Source organism: Geotrypetes seraphini, chromosome 8 (assembly GCF_902459505.1).
Source record: "Geotrypetes seraphini chromosome 8, aGeoSer1.1, whole genome shotgun sequence".
Lineage (NCBI taxonomy): Eukaryota > Metazoa > Chordata > Amphibia > Gymnophiona > Dermophiidae > Geotrypetes > Geotrypetes seraphini.
In genome coordinates, this window is record NC_047091.1 from 110,870,961 (window position 1) to 110,891,381 (window position 20,421).

Below are 20,421 nucleotides of genomic sequence, written 5' to 3' on the forward strand. Positions count from 1 at the left end.
CAGTTATTCTCATTTCACTAGATCTTTCAGCAGCATTTGATACAGTAGATCACCAACTCCTACTTCAAAGGCTACAGGAATTTATTGGTTTACTTCTATTTTACAAATTGCACTTCTGTCGTTTCATTCAATAACTCTTCATCATCAGTTATCCAAAATAATTTTGGGATCCCTCAAGGATCCATACTGTCCCCTTTACTTTTTAATATATATTTGGCACCTCTGCTGACACTCTGTCAATCTATTGGTCTTACCGCTTACGCGGATGACATCCAGATCATCTACCCTGTCGATGCCTCTAGCTCCAACGACAGCCTCATCAATTCTGAACTGGATAAAATAAGTCAATGGCTTCACGAGAATATGCTGTCTCTTAGCTTATCAAAACAAGTTGTCTGTTATTTCCATGGGAAGATAACTTACAGCTTACATCTCCGATCACTATAAATAACACTCCAATTACTATAGTGAATGCTATTAAAAACTTGGGAGTTATCATAGATAGCAAACTGACTTATCGTACACAAATTAGCTCAGTAGTAAAGAACTGTTTCATCAGACTAAGGATGATTAGATCTCTTGCAAACATACTAGACCCCCAATCACTCAACATTCTCATTCACTATCTTATTATATCCAAACTAGATTACTGTAATGCACTATACAAGGGTATTCGCCATTTACAACTGATACAAAATACAGCCATTAAAATGATTACTAACAAAAGAAATTTGACCATGTTACTCCTCTGTTGAAAAGTGCACATTGGCTACCAATATCACATTGAATTATATATAAAATAGCTATTCTTTCTTTTAAAACACAAAATACTAATGAACCGGCCTTTATTCACAAACTCCTTATTCCACATGAACCCTCAAGAGTCTTAAGATCTTCATCACAACATCTCCTTTACACACCATCCCTGAAAATCATCAGCACGCATCGGGCCACCTAATTTGCAATTACAGCCCCCACAGCATGGAATTCCCTACCATTTCATATCAGGTCAGAAAAAAAATCTAGATAAGTTTAAGGGAAATTTAAAGTAATATCTTTTCCGTGATGCATATAACTGTTGAAAAGACTTGGAATCAGCCAAGGTCATTTAATAATCTGCACTCCCTTGCCTTCCTTATTGTGGTTTACCTTTCTTGTTCTCTTTACTTTTAAATTGTTTCACGTGTGTGATGTATTATTTAGTCGGTACTTATTTGTTCATTGTTTTCCACTCTTTATACAAATTTTAAAATGCTTAGAAAACTTGATTTGTTTTATCAACATTTTTATAAACTTGAAACTTAATCAAGATCTCCTCAGTCAGGGTTTAGTTCTCATGGAGAATCTGGAACGACTTGGGCTTACAGAATGGCTCTTGTGCACATTGCCCTAACGCAAAAAGGTTACTCAGAAGTAATCATCGCTAGAGCTAAGAAACCTATGACAATTGCAGCCTGTGCTAAGGACTGGAAGGCTTTTCAGCTCTGATATGTCAAAGATAATGTGGAGCCCTATAAAATGCCAATTGTGGTGGTCCTGGTGTTTCTGCAAGCTGGATTAGAAAAGGGTCTAGCTGTAGGATAACTTAAAGTTCAAGTGTTTGGTCTCTCATGCTTTTGAGCTTGAGTGGAAAAGGGTTCTTTGACCTCTTACCCAGAAGTGACCAGATTTTTGAAGGGGTGCTCAAGTTACATCGTTCTATAAGTCAGCCTTTCCTGAAGTTGAACCTTAACATCATTTTGAAGCAAGCACTCTCATGCAGAGAACCATTTCTCAGGATCACAGAAGCTGGGATTTCCCTGCACATTGTCCATTCTTTCTTGCCGAACTCAACTCATCTCAACTAGAAAGTTCACATGCCAGTATTTCATTCCATGGGTTCAGCGATGCAAGATGAGTTTTTGCCAAGTGCTAGACATGAGGGAAGTTATGCTGCACTATTTGGAAAAGACCAACAACTTTCATCTCTCAGACCAACTTTTTGCCTGACTAGTCAGGCTAATGAGGCAGGCCAGCTTCCAAGGTATCTATTTCTACGTGGATTCAGATGGCGATTTCATCAGTGTACATTGGCTGTGACAAAAAGCCACAGGTCTCACTGAGAGCCCATTCTCCAAGAAGTGTGGCTTTATCATGGGCAGAGACCTGGGTAGTTGAGATCTGCAGGGCAAATACTAGAAGATTAGGTTCTTACCTCAATAATCATCTTTTTGGAAAATAATATAGGAATTTGGTTGCCCCACCCTGTCTGTTTACAATTTGCCTGCTTACTGCCTCGGATAGATGTTGTAAGTCCCAAGATGGAGGTCTTCTGCAGCCAGTCAGAGAAAAATGTAATGGTTCATTAACAAGACAAAGTTTAGGAGTCTCTGTAAGAGCTCCAAAAGTGTTAGTGCTGGTTTCACATAGAGAGTTGGCTTGTTTGTTCCACCTAGGTTTTATAGTGTTCAGGTTAACCTTGTTTGCTTTATTTGTTACAAAACAGAACTGAAAGGTACTGACAGGGAGATCCCCTTTTTTCTAATTTCCTTTCTTAAAGTGATTGATTGATTGATTGCTTTGGTACAAACTGAAGATGGCAGTACAGCCTGCTGGAGAAGGAGGTAGAATCGAAAGATGTGTATGACATTCATCTGCAATCAGGGGATAATCACCCAAAGTCCAGATTCCTATATCCATTTCCAGAAAAAAGATTATCAAGGTAAGAACCTAATCTTCCATTATAGACTGAGTGGCAAAAGTTATCCGGGTAGTATGGATATTCAGCACCTGTAACCAGATAACTAGTTAGTTAGGATTATTGTTTTGCTGCTCATAACCTGGATGGTTATCTGGGTACCAGTGCTGAATCCCAGAAGTTCAACCTGGATAACTTTTGGCTCTGCCCTGGCACTACCCAGATAGTGCTGGAGCGATCAGAGAAAATTTTCAGTGGCATTATCTGCATAATACCATTGAAAATCTGGTGTGGCTCTTCTAGATAGAGCTGCTAAATATCGGGCCCACTGTCCATAAAATAGTTACTCGGTGATTGCATGGCTTGATGCTGACCTCAGGGGCCAAAAGTAATAAAAACACCCTCTGAAAATGGACACATATTTGTAATACACTTTTAATATAGCACATCTTTTTTTCCCGGCTTTCTTTTAGTTGGAATTCTGATAGCATTTTCAGTGCATTGGTGATTTGGGATTGCCATTGTAGTACCCCAGTATGATAGAACTTTGATCTTTATACATATGCTTTTCTTTTTGTTCCTTGTGTATTGAGCAGGTAGGCCAGATCTTCTTCCCTGCACTCCTCCTTCTTTTGAGGAAGCCACCACAGCCTCTATAGCAACTACACTTTCATCAACCTCGCTTTCTATTCCAGAGCGCTCTCCTTCTGAGAGCTCAGAGCAGCCAAGATACAGGTAAGATCTCACTCTTCCAGATTCCTTTAGGGTAAAGAACAGGAATGCATGGAAATGCAGCAACAGATTTGAATGAATGCTTCTCAAGCACAGCCTTGAAGGAATTAATTGTTGCTATAGTGCAGGAAAAGTCCATTGAGGGTAATCCTGTCGTTTTGTGATTTTTTAGGAGACGCACCCATTCCTCTGGACATGTCAGGTAAGGCTGATATAGTTCTTTCTTAGGGAGCATCCTTGGGGGGAGTACAAATGAGCTGCGTACCGTGGTATATAGAATCTAGCAAGGGTATAGCAGGCAGGGTGGTCGCTGTACCTTAAGAAGGATATGGTGATACTCGAGAGGGTTCAGAGGAGAGCGACGAGACTGATAAAGGGTATGGAAAACCTAACATATGCCAAAAGATTGGAGAATCTGGGCCTCTTTTCCTTGGAGAAGCGGAGGCTTAGAGGGGACATGATAGAGACTTACAAGATCATGAAGGGCATGGAGAAAGTGGAGAGGGACAGATTTTTCAAAATTTTGAAAAATACAAGAACGAGGGGACATTCGGAAAAGTTAAAAGGACAAATTCAGGACCAATGCTAGAAAGTTCTTCTTCACCCAAAGGGTGGTGGACACCTGGAATGCGCTTCCAGAGGGTGTGATATGACAGAGTACGCTACTGGGTTTTAAGGAGGGTTTGGATTTCCTGAAGGATAAGGGGATTGACGGGTATAGATAGAGGATTGGATGATTTCCGGAAGGAAAAGGGGATTGAGGGGTACTGATAGAGAATTACTATGCAGGTCCTTGACCTGATGGGGCCGCCGCACGAGCGGACTGCTGGGCAGGATGGACCTCTGGTCTGACCCAGCAGAGGCACTGCTTATGTCCTTAATATGCTAACCTTATATTATATCTGGAGTTCTGGGTGTGTATCTCAGGGCAGATCTAACATATAGTGTGTTAAAACTGATGTTAGGTTTTCATTGTTCATTCATTTTGGTGTCCCAGGTCCCTTGAGGAGATACATATGGAGGATGAGCTTCAACAGATCACAGTAGAGCTGGAGACAAAATGCGAGGCTGAGCCCGGTATTTCTAAGGATGAGCAAGGGTATGCTGCCTGTAGATAGGTCTGTGTTAGTCATCAAGCATAGCAGTGCTGTTAAAGGAATTCTCCATGAATAGTGTGGATCTTTGAGTATACAAGTAGTGACATCATGATGATGGAGCCAACCAGCTGGCTTCTTAGCATAGAAATCTTTAGAAGGGATTTCTGTGCTTGTGCAGATATTCCCACCTACTGAACCTTTATATACTGTTGTTCATCAATCTTCAGTAGTGGCAAGATGTTCTGGGTTCCTCTCATCTGTACAAGTTTAACAGTGAAATCTTTTCACTCACCTCATCTTGCCGGATATGATTTTGCTTATATTTGCTTCAAAATGCTAGGTAAGAAACCTGCTTTAAACATAGCCCAAAATGAGACCTCCAGATATCCATTTCACTGACTTGAACAAAAAGTGTATAAGGTGTATGGGGGCTTTACGTGAAGTAAAGGGTTGCCCTTTCTGCACTCATGTGTCACTGTTGGCCAGGAAAATAAGATCACTCAAACTTTGTGATTACCTACAAAATAAAAACTGTTCCCCCAAGAAAACTAATCTGATAATTGGTTAAATAAAGACTGTTTCCCCAAGAAAACTAATACGATAACTGGAGGAAAGGTGGGAGAGGGGAGATATGATAGAGACGTTTAAATACCTATATGGCATAAATGTGCATGAGTTGAGTCTCTTTCATTTGAAAGGAAGCTCTGGAATGAGAGGGCATAAGATGAAGTTAAAAGGTGATAGGCTCAGGAGTAATCTAAGGAAATACTTTTTTACAGAAAGGGTGGTAGATGCGTGGAACAGTCTCCCAGTACAAGTGGTGGAAATGGAGACTGTGTCTGATTTCAAGAAAGCATGTGGGATCTCTTAGGGAGAGGAACAGATAATGGTTTCTGCGGATGGGCAAACTGGATGGACCATTTGGCTTTTATCTGCCATCATGGTTCTATAAAGCAAGAAAAATGAGTCATGTCAGGCATAGCAAGAAAAATAAATTGCTCTCTGCAGTCACAGAAGCCATGAATTTGGCAGCCACAAAATTAAAACTCATTTTGGATTCAGAATCTTCCATACAGCTCCACAGTACCCAGTACAACTAATCAAGTCCTGCCTACATTGTCGCATCACTGCATCCTCATTCAGCACTAGGATGCTAGCATCATAAGTTACATAATGCTGATGCTCCTCCTCAGTCAGCATCACCACAGTATAAGGAAAGAAGATCCCCAACATAAAAAAGTCTAGGGGAGAGGATTCTATCAGCACTGAACATCCAAAGCTCAGCACTGTATCTGTCTGACTTTGTTGACAAGAACCGTGCCTCTTCTATTGCCAGGGCTTGCATACTTATGATGCTAATCCGAACTCATCGCAGCAGTAGGAACAGGTCAAAGACACCCTGAGCCTGCAATAAGTCCATCAGTCCTTATTTTATTTATTAGCCTTGATATACCACCAAATGGCCTAAGAGAAGGCTTCAAAGCAGATTACATAGATAAAAATAAAGCGAAAGAAACAGAAACAAGCTTCATCCACTTAGGGACCATTCACTGTCTAGGTCATCTTCACAATTTCCTTCAGCTATGCAGACGTTCTGGAGGCAGTTTCTCAAGCAACACTATGACTCGGATAAGTCCAGATTACCTTCCTCTTAAACTCAATATACTCCTTGTAAGGATGTTTCTTAACAATCTCTATATCACAGAAGATGGTCCATGTCAATGTCTAAGCCGCTGTCTTCTATGGAGGCAGAGGTGTTTTCAGATAGTGACCTCCATTCGACTAGGTCCTTTAAGATTTTTATGTGGATGATTAGTGTACCTTTGGAACTATGACATTTTCAAATAAAGTCCATTTAGGAACATCGTCATTCCACAGAGTTTCTTTTGGCTTCTTTCTCTGTGGAGATTTTGGGGTCAATTTTTTTGTTTTTACCAGAAGTGGTATCACATTTCCATATTAATCAACAAATTGTCTTGCCAGTAATTTATCCTCTTTTGCATCCCGATGAACATGCGAAGCTCATTCATACATTGAATTGCAAGAGGCCTGCAGTGCTACTTGGACAGAACTAAATCATAGAATACACCAACTTAGCTCGTTCTTATGATCCTAAGTGGCATCAATCTTCAGTAACAAAAAGAACTTTAGCCAACTGGATTACTGATTAGTAGCTTTTCATTTGGCTATAATAAAAGATTCTGGTGCAATGTGACTAGGAGTCTTAATATCCCTCAAATTGTGAGTTGTGTTTCAGAAGGATGAAACTTACATTCTTAAACTCTACCTCCTCCAATGAATGTAGTGCCCCCTTCAGTTTTTCTTTCTGCAAGTTGAAAAGGTAGTGGTTTGATCTGCTTTGATCATTTTTTTCTTATTTTGGGGTTTTTTATCCAAATCTGGAGCTTTGTAATGCTCAAGAGGTTCCCAGTGACCCTTGGACAGCTATGCTTGGGAGATGATACAGACTCTGGGAAAGAAGTCTGCATCTAGCAGGGAAACCCTCGGGGTACCTGTCAGGCCAGCCTGTAATAAGATTTGTTGAGATCGGAGTCTGTTCTCCTGTAAACTAGCTCGCAACCTAATTTATCAAGTGCTTGAGCACAGACTGTTTGGCCCCCCAGACTGTTTTGATGGGTGCCTGCTGCATTTCCCTCCCCCCCTTGTCATACAGATTTGTGGGGGTTGAGGTCTTGGTCCAACTTTGGTCTTACTGGCAGTCCAAAGATCGCAGCACGTGGATTTGATTGGCTGACTTAAGGCAGTGTCTTATCCAGATTTTAGCTTCTGTGACATCTGAATCAAGCTAGCAGCAGCACAGACAGACTGTGAGTAAGGCTATTGTATTCTATGGGAAAATGGGGGGGAGTCTGAAATTGCATGTTTGAAGCATTTCTGGGGCTGGATATAGGGTCCTCCATCTCCAAAAATTCTTTCCCAGAATTTTTTGATCTTTTGTTTGGTTTTCCCAGGCCATTTTCCACGCCACTTTGGCCATTTTGGATTCCTAAATTTTTGTTTTAAAGCCTCCATCTGCCTCAAAACCCTTTGATTTTGCTAAAAAAAAAATCACTTGGGATGGACACCTCAGGCTGTGATACCCCTATATCATGCCAGATTTACATTGGATGGTCGGCTGAGGAGCATCTGTGTGCCAAAGGGCACATGAGGGAGGGGCGGGAGCCTTGGGATTAGCCTTTCCTGGTATCTTCAGGCTGGGGTATCGCAGATTGCTCCTTTTGTCTGGGGAAAAATCCCCTCCAGAGCCTCTGGATAGTGATCGAGTAAAGCGCAGCTGTGTGGATGCCACAGAGCCCAAGAGGAGATCACAGGAAGTCCTGAAGGGGTCTTCGGTGCCCTCCTAATCAGGGCTTTATTGCTGATTTTGTAAGCCTAATATGGAAGGCCTACTTAAGTTGTTGGGGTTCCCATCTCTGGCAGAAAGAGCAGCAGTGGCTGCACAAGGGGATTTGCCCACTTCAAATATGTACCCTCCAGACCCTATATGACACTATTGGAGCCTTAAGAAAGGTATCTGCTTACTCTGTCTCTACTGCAGAATGCTTTGGATCAGGCAAGGGAGATTCAGCTTTGAAAGCTGCTGTAAGCAGGCTCCCCATTGGGAAACAGATGCTCTTTGGTAAATTTTTGGTCAACCTTATATGGCCAATGTGGCAGATCGTTGACCTAAGATTCTTCCAGACAGCAGATCTCATACCCCTAGAGGGTCTAGTCAGGATAATTTTCCTGGCTCAAGGTAGTTCACCAGTACTCCGGAGGAACTGCTACCAAGAGAACATATCAGGATTTGCAGCAGAAGTATAGAAACTCAACATGTACTCAGTCCTTCAGACCGCGTGCCTCTGTATCCTCCAAAAAGTCTCAATGGCACCAGGTCAGTAGCCATGCCTTCACAGATAGGAGGGAAGTTAACAGCCTATTGGGAGGCCTGAGTGTGGATCAACTTGGACTGATGGGTGCTGGAGATAATATGAGTCAGATACAAGATGCAGCTGACTAGTTTAGCTGAGTGTCATGCTCGCTCTAGATTAGATTTTCTTCAGCTTAACTTACCTTGGGAACGGTGATGCCAAAGCAAAGAGGAAGGAGCTCAGCTGGGGCCTCGCGGAACTTCAGAGAAGCTGGTTTGGGCAACAGAGGAGCTCCTCCGGCATATGCAGGGTGCCCTCCAGCCATCAGTGACCCTCTATCCCACCCCCCTGCTAGAGACACTCTGGATGGACAGGACGGAGGCGATCTCTTTGGGCCTGGAAACCGACACAAGGGTGCCACCCCCACATCCTTAAGTTACCAGCTCCCTGCGGGTGAAGGAGCCTCCGGAAATGGGAGCTCACTGTACTCTGAAGGCCAGTGAGGGAGCCGGACTCTCTACAAATGCTCTAGGCATGGAGACTGAGGATTTGACAACATCTGGGGTCGGGCGAATCCAGGAAGTGACCAACAAGGGAAAAAGTCAGCTGGTGAGGAAGCAGACTTTGTTTCATTAACTTCAAGTGCAGAAACCCTGAGAGGTTACACTTGATTCCATCTGGGGATCTGGTAGCTAGTCTACCAAATTTAATAAATCCCCAATTTCACCAATTAGAAGAGAAAACAAAAGTTCAGACAACTGATATTAAGAACTTAAAATCTGACGTAACTGAATCTAAAAAGGCAATTGGAAATATTAATCAGGAAATAAAAAAGTCCTAACAGGTTTAAGAAACACTGATTAAAGAAAATACAAATCTTAGGAGAAAGCTTGAATCTTTAGAAAACTTTTTTTGCAGTAATAATCTAAGTTTGGTGAACTTCCCCAGGGTTATTACGATAACTCCTAGGGAGATGTTGAAGAAATACATGTTAGAAATTCTGGAGATTTCAGAGGAGGTGATACCTCCGTTTACACAAATTTACTATGTGCCTAATAATCCGCAGAAACAGCAGCAAGAAATTGCTCTGGAATCTTTGAATGTCTCCACATTATTGGAGCTTTCTGACAAGGAAATGGCAACACCTGCAACTTTGGTTATTGGTTATTGAGACTTTTCTTTAAAAATAAGCAGAAGGAATTCTTAGGTTTCTTGGCCAGAGATACCCAGAGGCGTCGTAGAGAATTTTTACTGTTAAAACCTGGAGTGTTAGCCTTAGGGGGCGATGTTTTACTTGTGTCATCCATGCAAATGTATTGTGTATTACTCTTCACAAAAATACGTTTTCTTTGAACCTTTCCAACTGACAACATTCTGTAGGGATGCAAACACACACACGCAGTCTTAGAGTCGGGATGGATGCACTGCCAGGGGCTAGCTCCGAGTCCCTTTTATTATGCTTCTAAGCTAATGACATCTTAGTAACTCCCTCATTTACACACCTAATGATTGGTGGGTACAAAGGTACATGCTTTTACATCGTGATCACCTGCCCTTTGCCTCGTGCTTTACCTCGTGATCACCCTCCAATTCAGCACTTAGACAGGGGCCTGATTAACACATGGACAGAACCTGAGTCTTTGCACGTATGCAATGCAATGCCTGTCAGCTGATGTCCTTTCCAAATAAGGACAGCTTAGATAAGATAAGGGTTAATGCAGTGTTCTGCCTAATTTAGGTGAGCGCCCGGCTGTCACCTTGCATCTGCAGATCTACAGGCAGGGGAGCTATCCGCTCCCGACAAAGAATTGCCGTCTCCTCCCAGTCCTCATTATCTCGAGCCACACATACACGGGAGCCGGTGAGCTCCTCGGAATTCCTGGGCTTTCCCACACCGCTTCAAATGTCTCTTCCTTGTAAAGCTGCATCAGCTGACCTCACCCCCCACGCTTACACTGCACATGCCCAAACCCAGAATCAGCTGATCACTCCTGCAGTGCTGGGGACGGCCGTGGCCTTGAAGACACTGAGGCCGAACCAACAAATGTAATGCCCATGCGCGTGGCCCATGCATGTGCGGGCCTGACGTTGCAATCGAGGCAGTTGAGGCGTGAAAAACATTCCTCGCACAGCCTCCATACGCATGCGTACACTAAAACAGTTGTAAATGCTCTTTCCATTTATCCCTTTTTTTTCCCCGTCAGTTTGAGGACACTGTCGTTGTCAAAGCGTCATTTTAAGTGACTTGACAGGGCCTGCTTGGCCACCATAAATAAATGACATTCTAGGAGGGCCGGGCTCTAGAAGATCAGAGTATTATAGCAAGAAGGATGCGCTTCAGCCAAGAGGCTTTCAAAATACAGTGTGTGAATACTTAATTTCTTTCGAGTCATTTTTAGTGCTGTCAGTGCTGAGGAATTTTTAATATCCTTGGCTACAGAATTTGTTTTATTGATTTGTTGCTGGAATAAAATATTTGTCAGAATATCATGTGAACTAGTACCGTGTTTCCCCCATTATAGGACCTCCTCCTTTAGTAAGACACCCCCCTTTTTTTCCCCACCTGGGAAATATAAGGCCCCCCCCCGGAAAATAAGGCACTATTTGGCCTCGTGGAAATGAGACGGCACGCCCCTTCCCGGCCCATCCCCGCTAAATCTAAGGCCTGATTGGCCCAGGCTGTAGAAGCCTGGACCAATCAGGCCTTAGGCATAGCGGGTCCGCCCATCCCCACTAATCCTAAGGCCTGATTGGCCAAGGTGCCTAGCCTGGGCCAATCAGGCCTTAGATTTAGCGGGGAAGGGGCGTGCCATCTCATTTCCACGAGGCAGACCCGTCGGCTGGACGGCAGCAAGACCCGTCCAGCTGACCAACATTGAAAGGTTAGTTGGGGGAGGGAGATTAGTTGGGGCGGGGGGTCGTTGGGCTTTCCGGCAGGAGGAGTTGGGCATCCTCCTGTCGGCGATTACGAGTTTGGGGGGGAGGGGGTTCCGACAGGAGGAGTTGGGCATCCTCCTGTCGGCGATTACGAGTTTGGGGGGGAAGGGGTTCCGGGGTTCCGACAGGAGGAGTTGGGCATCCTCCTGTCGGCGATTACGAGTTTGGGGGGGGAGGGGGGTCCGGGGTTCCGACAGGAGGAGTTGGGCATCCTCCTGTCGGCGATTACGAGTTTGGGGGGAGGGGGCTCGGGGTTCCGACAGGAGGAGTTAGGCATTCTCCTGTCGGTGATGGGACAGGCGGCCGCAACAACCGCGGCCGCTATACATATTGCAGCAGGGAGATCCCTTGCTGCCATAAGTATAGCGGCCGCGTCTAATTTAACCCGATTCTCTAAAGACGCCGGTTACAGAATCGGCGTTTAGTATAGGACGCCTCTCCCGGGCGGCCTGCCTGGGGAGCATTTTTTTTTTTTAAACGTGCATCCCGATTGGCTGATTAGACAGCTGTAGGACATCTACAGCTGCCTAAAATCGGGACGCATTTTTGGAGAATCAGGGCCTTAAATGTTTTTCTGGTTTGTGATACAGTTTTTTCTGGTTTGTGATACAGCTTTTCTGGTTTGTGATGACCTGTACCATATACAGGTAATAAATGTCTTTTTTTCAGCAATAAATGTGTACTGTATTCTTCTTCATGGAAAAATAAGACATCCCCCTGAAAATAAGACCTTGTGCATATTTTGGAGTTTTTAAAAATATAAGACAGTGTCATATATTCGGGGAAACAGGGTAGAGGTTAGTTTTAGCTACAATATCTACACTGAACTATATAATTTAGATAAATCAGTATTCAGCGGTAAGGGCAGCGCATAATGTGGAATATCTACTGTACATAGTTTCAAATTATTACACAACTTCCATGGTGCTATCATATGTAGCAGAACTGATTATGCGAAACCTCCAAAGTAGACATTTCACTTACGGTATACTTTTTATGTCCCTCAGCTAGAGCAATTGAGGCAGATTCTCATCCAAGGCATTTGCATTATCCATACTTTTACAAAAAGTTCTGACAAACCTAAAGCCTCCTGTAAAATAGCATCAGGGCTGCTCGTTCAAACCACTCCACATTCAGAAAGAAGGGAAATTTTAGAAAGCTGAATTTGGAGGTAAAAATGTATCTCTCTTTTTCTCTCTTTCTCTTTTACTACGTGGCAGAAGGGGAGAGGGAATGAGAAAGGATCCATACTTCCACAGGGCCTCAGATCCTCACACAAGGCCTAAGATCAGTGTGCTGACCTGGCCTATGTGCTGACCTTGCCCTGGTTCAGAACTGCATCCCTTCAACATTCCTGTCGTTATCACGACAGGAAAAGGATAAGAGCTAAGCCCTAGATAAAGCAAAAGGAGAAATGATGGGACATCCCTGAGTTCAGATAAATTAGTATTGTTATTCTTGTCATATATATTACTTAATAAAATCTTGCTTTTTGTTACATTTTGGATCCAATAAATGGAGGACTTGAGCTGAAATTTAAGCATATTGTTTTAGTACTTTGTTAAATGTTGCATTCTCTTTATAATGAGTTCTTGGCCTAAATTTTGCTTTATGTACAAGTTTATACTTGATATATAAATGTAAAATTATAAATAAAAAAATTCAGCTATCCCTTAGCGGATTAGTTTGTAGACTCTGGCTAAATGGCCAGAGAAGACAGAGTCCGAGCAACAGTACAAAGGCTCTTAGACAGAATCGGGCTTGGGCAGATACTCAATATATTTCATAGCGCCCAAGACTCGGACAAGTTCAAGTTTCAAATTTATTAAAATTTGATTGAATGCTTGACAGCATTTCTAAGTGATTTACATATAAAATAGAGGATACATTAATATAAATAATATCACATATACAAAACAGAACAAAAATGACCAAAAACAAAAGGGAAGAGGGAGGAACTACAATTCATAATAGAACAGAGAACATGTAAGGTAATAATACTGAGGGTGGGGAGAAAATAAGAGGAAAAAAATGAGGGCGAAGTTTAAAATCATGAGAACCATTGTTGATCAACTAACTTACTAGTCTCCGAAAGTGCCTCTGAAGAGAAAAACTCTTCAGTGAACTTTTAAATCTTTCTAATGAGGATTCCTCTTGTAAGTGGTTAGGTAATAAGTTCCAGATTTGAGGGGCTGTAACCGAAAAGATGTCAGTGCATCATGTATTATCCCAGGACAAGCAGACAGCATATTCTCGACATGTGTGTGACGTCATCCACGGAGCCCCGACGCAGACAGCTTTTCAAGCAAACTTGAATGAAGATTCAAGTTTGCTGTGCTGCACCACGCATGTGTGTGCCTTCCCACTCCACTAGAGGGCGCATCCCCTTCTCTTGGTCTCCAGTTCAATAGTTTCCGCGGAGCCAGAAAGACACTGTTCTTGGTAGCTCCGTCCCAACGTGCCTTCTAGCACCGCAGCTTTGTTATTTTCGTACGGAGTCGCTGTGCATTTTTTTTGTTTCTTGCTTGTTTTATTGTTTCGCGTAGTTTCGCGGTTTTTTCGACGCCCGGGGGCTCCCGGGTTGTCGTGGCCTCGATTGGCCGCGGCCTTTTCTTTCTTTTCATATGTCCCGGCCTTTGTCCGGATTTAAGAAGTGCACCCGGTGTGATCGGCTGCTGTCGATCACCGATCCTCATCGGTGGTGCATTTTGTGCCTGGGGGCCGACCATCCTACCGACTCCTGCCCCAAGTGCGCTACTTTTCAGGCTCGTGCTCTGCGCCGCCTTGGGCCCGTATTTGACCTTTTTGCCGCAGAGCAGCCTTCGGCCCCGGCCTTGACCTCGGCCTCGATGACCTCGGCCCCGCCTCGGCTGTCCTTGTCCTCGAAGACCTCAACCTCGAAGTCCTCGGCTCCGGGTAAGTCCCCTCTTCCTTCTTCAGGTTCGATGACAGTGAAGAAGTCTTCCTCGGGGACTCCGGCCGTGCAAGGGGGGGTACCTGCCCTTGGCCCCGGCTAAGTCCTCCAAGCCTTCGGGGCGTGCATCCACCAAGCGGGAGTACTCGATGTCGAGGACGCCCTCGGTGGAGTGCACTACGGTGCCCGATATGCCTTCGATGCTGTCGGTGCTGTTTTTCAGGATATGCTCCGAGCCATGATATCCTCGGAGCTCTCCTCGGCGTTGGCCCACCTGCAACCGGCCTCAACCATTGAGTGCGCCGGACCAGCCTGAGTCTCGCGTCGAGGCCCCTCGGGGCAAGATGCGCCGTTCCCGGCATCTCTCATCTTATGATTCCTCCCCCCGGGCCTCGAGACGTTCTTCGCCCTTGGGGCGCTGGGAGGCGAAGCGCCGGTCGAAGCCTGCTTTGATCCTGTCCCGGCGGCTGGCCAAGCGTGCCCGGGAATCCCCCCCAAGACGGGGTCGTTCCCCGGCGGTGCGTGCTGCGGGGCTCCTCCAGGTTTCGGAGTTGTCTCTCTCGAATCCCCGGTTGTTTTTGACTCCTCCTTGGTCCGGGGCTCCGGGCCGCAAAGATCGGACTTGAGCCGTCAGAGGTCCTCGGTGCCTCGCACTCCGGGGTCCTCCCCGAGGGGCGCATCGAGGCATCGTCGGTCCTCAACCCCAGCTCGCTTCTTGAGCGCAGTGTCCTGGGGTTCGGAGCGCGGGGGAGCTGAGAGGGAACCTCGCTATTCTCGGGAGGCTTCCCCCTCATTTTCGGCTGCCTGGCAGTCCCATTTGGCCACCCCTCCTGAGGACCAGGGGGACGCTCGTCCGTCCTCTTTCACGAGGTTCGTGCAGGACATGTGGCGGGCCCTCCATTTGGACCTCCAAACGGGCTCCAACTATACCAAAGAATTTTTGGAAGAGCTTGATATGCCATCTCCGCCTCGTGAGTCTCTTCGGTTCCCTTTGAACCCGGTGCTCCGGCAGGCCTTTATCCACAATTTGGAGACCCCTTACGCGGTCACTGCAGTTCCGTCCAAAATTGAATCTAAATATCGGACGGTTCCCTGCCCGGGGTTTGAGCGAGCACAGTTGTCTCACCAGTCTTTGCTGGTTGAGTCCTCGCTCAAGAAGTCTCACCTGTCCCGCGTTTCGGCGGCGGTCCCACCGGGGCGGGAAGGGCGGACTCTGGACAAATTTGGGCGCAGTCGTGTACTGAATTATTCATTCACATTCACTTCCTACCTCAAATTCCTGGTCCGGTCTTTGCCCGCCTTCCAGGACGACTTGCCCACCTCCCGCCGGGTTGCGTTTGGGCAGTTGGTGGATTCTCTGTCCCAGCTTCATCTCCATCTTTTTCATACGGCGTATGACACATTTGAGCTCTCGTCTCATGTGTCCGCCTTTGCGATAGCCATGCGCCGGCTGGCATGGCTCCGGCTGGTTGACATGGATCCTAACCTCCAGGATTGCCTGGCTAACCTTCCCTGCGTGGGGAACGAGCTATTCGACGACTCCATCGAGGCGGCTACAAAACGCCTTTCGGAGCATGAGCGGTCCTTTGCTTCCCTTGCGCGATCCAAGGCCAAGCCGGCTCCTTCGAGGGCCTATCATGCTCCTCCGCGGAGATACCCCCAAAAGTCGACCCCGGCTTTTTCGCGCCCGCCTCCTCGTCGACACCAGGCGCACCCTCGAGCGTTGCCGAAGTCTCGGCCGCCAGCTGCGGCCAAGTCTGCCCCGTCTTTTTGACGGTCTGGGCGGATGGGGGCGGGCCTCCTCCGCGCTGTATTCGGCTCCCCCTGCCCATCGAGGGCCGTCTCAGAACCTTTTATCACAGTTGGGAACGCATAACATCGGATGCGTGGGTCCTGAGCGTGATTGCCTCGGGTTACTACCTCAATTTCCGGGAGTTGCCTCCCGACAGTCCACCAAGCGTGTGTCCTTCCAATCGGGTGCAGTTGCCTCTGCTTCTCTTGGAGGCTTGGGCCCTTCTTCGCCTGCGGGCAGTGGAGGAAGTTCCCCCTGGGAAACGGGGGGTGGGGGTTTTACTCCCGGTACTTTCTGGTTCCCAAGAAGACCGGGGACCTGCGTCCGATCTTGGACCTCAGGCGCCTCAACAAGTTTCTCGTTCGAGAGAAATTCCGGATGCTCTCCCTTCCGGTTCTTTACCCCTTGCTGGACGAGGGGGACTGGCTATGCTCCCTTGATCTGAAGGAGGCCTATACCCACGTTCTGGTTCATCCAGCTTGTCACCAGTTCCTTCGGTTTCAGGTGGGGGACCTGCACCTCCAGTACAGGATCCTCCCATTCGGGATGGCTTCGTCCCTGCGAGTCTTCACAAAGTGTCTTGTGGTGGTGCCGGCGGCCCTGTGATCCTGGGGCCTCCAGGTATTCCCCTACCTTGACGATTGGCTGATCAAGGCCCCGTCGAGGGAGGGGGTTATCTCAGCGACCCGACAGACTATTACATTTCTTCAGGGTCTGGGATTCGAGGTGAACTTCCCAAAGTCCCAGTTATGCCCCTCGCAGTCCCTACAATTCATCGGGGCAGTACTGGACACGGTTCGCCTTCGTTCGTTCCTGCCTCCTCCTCGGCAGGCTGCTCTTGTCCATCTGAGCGCACAAGTTTCTCGGTTGCCCTCGGTCTCGGCGAAGCGGATGATGATTCTCTTGGGCCACATGGCCTCCACCGTCCATGTCACGCCGTTTGCTCGTTTGAACCTTCGGATTCCTCAGTGCACCCTGGCCTCTCAGTGGCGCCAGGACCGGGAGCCCGCTTCCTGTCTCATCGAGGTGACTCCTTTTTTGAGGCGCTCGCTCCGTTGGTTGACCAACTCTTCTAATCTTTCCAGGGGTTTGCTCTTTCTCGCCCCTCCTCATCACAAGGTCCTGACCACGGACTCGTTGGAATATGCTTGGGGGGCTCATCTCGACAGTCTACGGACCCAGGGTCTGTAGTCGGTGGAGGACTGTCCCTGTCACATCAACCTGTTGGAGCTTCGGGCCATTTACTTGGCCGCTGTGACCTTTTGCCATCTGCTTCAGGACCTAGTGGTCCTGGTGCGCACCGACAATCAGGTGGCGATGTATTATATCAACAAACAAGGGGGCATGGGGTCCCTGTCTCTGTGCAGGGAGGCCCTTCGCCTTTGGGAGTGGGCGATTTGTCACAATATTTTTCTTTGTGCGGTTTACATCCAGGGAGAGCGAAACTGTCTGGCGGACAAGCTGAGTCGCCTGCTGCAACCGCACGAGTGGTCTCTGCATTCCCAGGTCTTGCGTCAGGTGTTCGAATGGTGGGGGACCCCTCAGATAGACCTGTTCGCTTCCCCCCTCAATCACAAACTGCCTCTCTTTTGTTCCAGGATGTACTCCCCGGATCGTCTCGAGGCGGATGCCTTCCTCCTCGCTTGGGAGGGAAAGTTCCTTTATGCGTTTCCGCCTTTTCCGCTGATCTTGCGGACGCTGGTGCATCTCAAATCGACACATGCCACTCTGATCCTGATTGCTCCTCGGTGGCCTCGTCAGCCGTGGTTTTCCCTGCTTCTTCAACTCAGTGTCAGGGAGCCTCTTTTTCTGCCTGTTTTTCCCTCTCTGCTGTCTCAGAGTCAGGGTTCACTGTTGCATTCCAATCTGCAGTCGCTGCATCTGACGGCTTGGTTCCTTTCCACCTGACTTCTTCTGTGCAGGTCTCCCAGTCGGTCAGGGAGGTTTTGGAAGCCTCTTGCAAGGTTTCGACGAGGCTCTTGTTATTCCCAGAAGTGGATTAGATTCACTTCCTAGTGTTCTTCCAATCATCTGGATCCCTTGTTTGCTTCTGTGTCCTCGGTTCTGGTCTGGAGTATTTGCTACATTTGTCCCAGTCTGGTCTTAAGACAAATTCTATTCGGGTGCATCTTAGTGCGATTGCTGCCTTCCATCAGCAGCTTGATGGGAAGTCCCTCTCTGTTCACCCTTTGGTTTCTCGTTTCATGTGGGGGCTCTTGAATGTTCATCCACCTCTCAAGCCTCCTCCTGTAGTTTGGGATCTCAATGTAGTCCTTGCTCAACTTATGAAACCTCCGTATGAGCCTATGGAAAAGTCTCACCTGAAGTTCCTTACTTGGAAGGTTATCTTCCTGATCGCGCTCACCTCTGCTCGTAGGGTGAGTGAGCTCCAGGCTTTGGTGGCAGATCCGTCTTTTACTGTCTTCCATCATGACAAGGTGATTCTCCGCACTCATCTCAAGTTTTTGCCTAAGGTGGTGTCTGATTTCCATCTCAATCAGTCCATTGTCCTTCTGGTCTTTTTTCCCAAGCCCCATTCTCATCCTGGGGAAGTGGCGCTTCACACTCTTGACTGTAAGAGGGCGTTGGCTTTTTATCTTCAACGACTCAGTCTCATCGAAAGGATCCTCAGTTGTTTTTGACCTTTGATCCCAATTGTTTGGGCCATCCTGTTTCCAAGCGCACCTTGTCGAACTGGTTGGCGGCTTGTATTTCCTTCTGCTATGCTCAGGCTGGTCTCGCGCTGCATGGTCGGGTCACGGGACATAAGGTCCGAGCGATGGTGGCTTCTGTCGCTTTTCTCAGGTCCATGCCTATTGAGGAGATCTGCAAGGCTGCCACTTGGTCTTCGGTTCATACCTTTGCCTTGCACTACTGTCTGGATACTTTGTCCAGGAGTGATGGCCGGTTTGGCCAGTCGGTTTTGCGTAATCTGTTTTCCTAAATTGCCACCTTCCCTCCGTCCCTTTTTGGTTAGCTTGAAGGTCACCCACATGTCGAGAATATCTGCCTGCTGTCCCTGGATAATACCTGTTACGGTAAGTAACTGTGCTTTAATGGCTTTCAAAGAGGGGATAGATAATAGATTTTGTGTGTTCGATCTCAGAGACTTCAACAGACTGTAAGAAATTAATAACTTATCTAGAAAGGCTGGCTGATTTTGAAGACTGTTAGGGCTATTTTATACGTTATTCTGTGTGTGATCGGGAGCCAATGTGCATTTTTCAAGAGAGATGTAACATGGTCGAATTTTTTTAAATTTGTAATGATTTTTATTGCTGTGTTCTGGATTATCTGTAACTCTCAGTTCTTTCTGTGAGGTACGTTTTAGTAAAGAGTTGTAGTAATCTAGTTTGGAAATTACGAGAGAATGAATTAGGATATTGTTGCTGGTTTGAGTGCCTTTGCCAAGGATCTTATCATGTGAAATTTATAAAAACAATTCTTAATGACTGAGCCAGTGTACCCATGATATAATAACTTTTGATCCAGGGTTACTCCCATTTGTAGTGGGATGTTATTCAGAGAGATAGGAAAACTCATTGTAAAATCTTCTTTCCAGGGGAATAACATTGTTTTTGAGATATTTAATGCCAACTTATTTTCATGCAGCCACTGACTAACTTGTTCTATCTTTTTGTTAATGCTTATTATATCCTTTGGATTTCCGATGTCAATAGGGTGCAGAAGTTGTATGTAGTCAGGGTAAGACAGTTTGAAGACCAATCCTGGATCTGAAGTCAGTTAATGCAGCATTACAGGTGATGTGGTTACACATGGATACTGTTCGTTCAGCCATTGTGGTGGTCACACCAGGGGAATTCCTGGCCTCCCTGGATTTGATGGAGGCCTATCTCCATATTCCCATATTTCTGGAGCACAGAAAGTTCTTGAGAGTTCATGTACTAGGAGACATTTTCAGGTCTCTTCACTTTCCTTTGGTCTGGTAACAGTTCTGCACACCTTCACCAAGGTGATGGTAGTGGTGGCGGCTCACCTCAGAAAAGGAGGGAATTCAGGTACATCTTTACTTGAACAACTGGTTGATCAGAGCCTCATCCAAGATGGAAGGAGAGAGAGCAGTTCCTAGCTGTTGCAGGACCTGGACTGGATTGTAAATTTCTTAGAGAGTCGCCTAGAGCCAACCTAGAAGCTGGTGTATTTGGATATCTGTTTCAACACAGCGGAGGGCCATGGATTTCTTCCCGAACCATACAAACAGAAGCTTAAAATGCAGATTTCAAACTTCCTGATACCTCCAGTTACTAGGATGTATGACAGCATTCATAGAAGTAGTTTCTTGGGTCAAGGCTCATATTCATCCTCTCCAGGACTCTCTTGTCCTGATGGTCCCCGCAAATGGATTAGCTCCAGAAGCCACTAGTTTGGATGGTGGAAAC

At 46.4% G+C, this 20,421-nt stretch overlaps 1 protein-coding gene across 4 annotated transcripts in view; it reads left to right on the forward strand.

Annotated features, from left to right (window-relative positions):
* The window catches only part of PIP5K1C (phosphatidylinositol-4-phosphate 5-kinase type 1 gamma), a 193,796-nt gene that overhangs the window by 128,969 nt on the left and 44,406 nt on the right, over positions 1–20,421 (forward strand). For all 4 annotated transcript variants that reach the window (XM_033956714.1, XM_033956711.1, XM_033956712.1 and 1 more), the window contains 3 exons: positions 3,274–3,412; positions 3,582–3,611; positions 4,407–4,508. In XM_033956714.1, the coding sequence (XP_033812605.1) occupies positions 3,274–3,412; positions 3,582–3,611; positions 4,407–4,508 (271 nt within the window). The remainder of the gene's footprint in view (positions 1–3,273; positions 3,413–3,581; positions 3,612–4,406; positions 4,509–20,421) is intronic.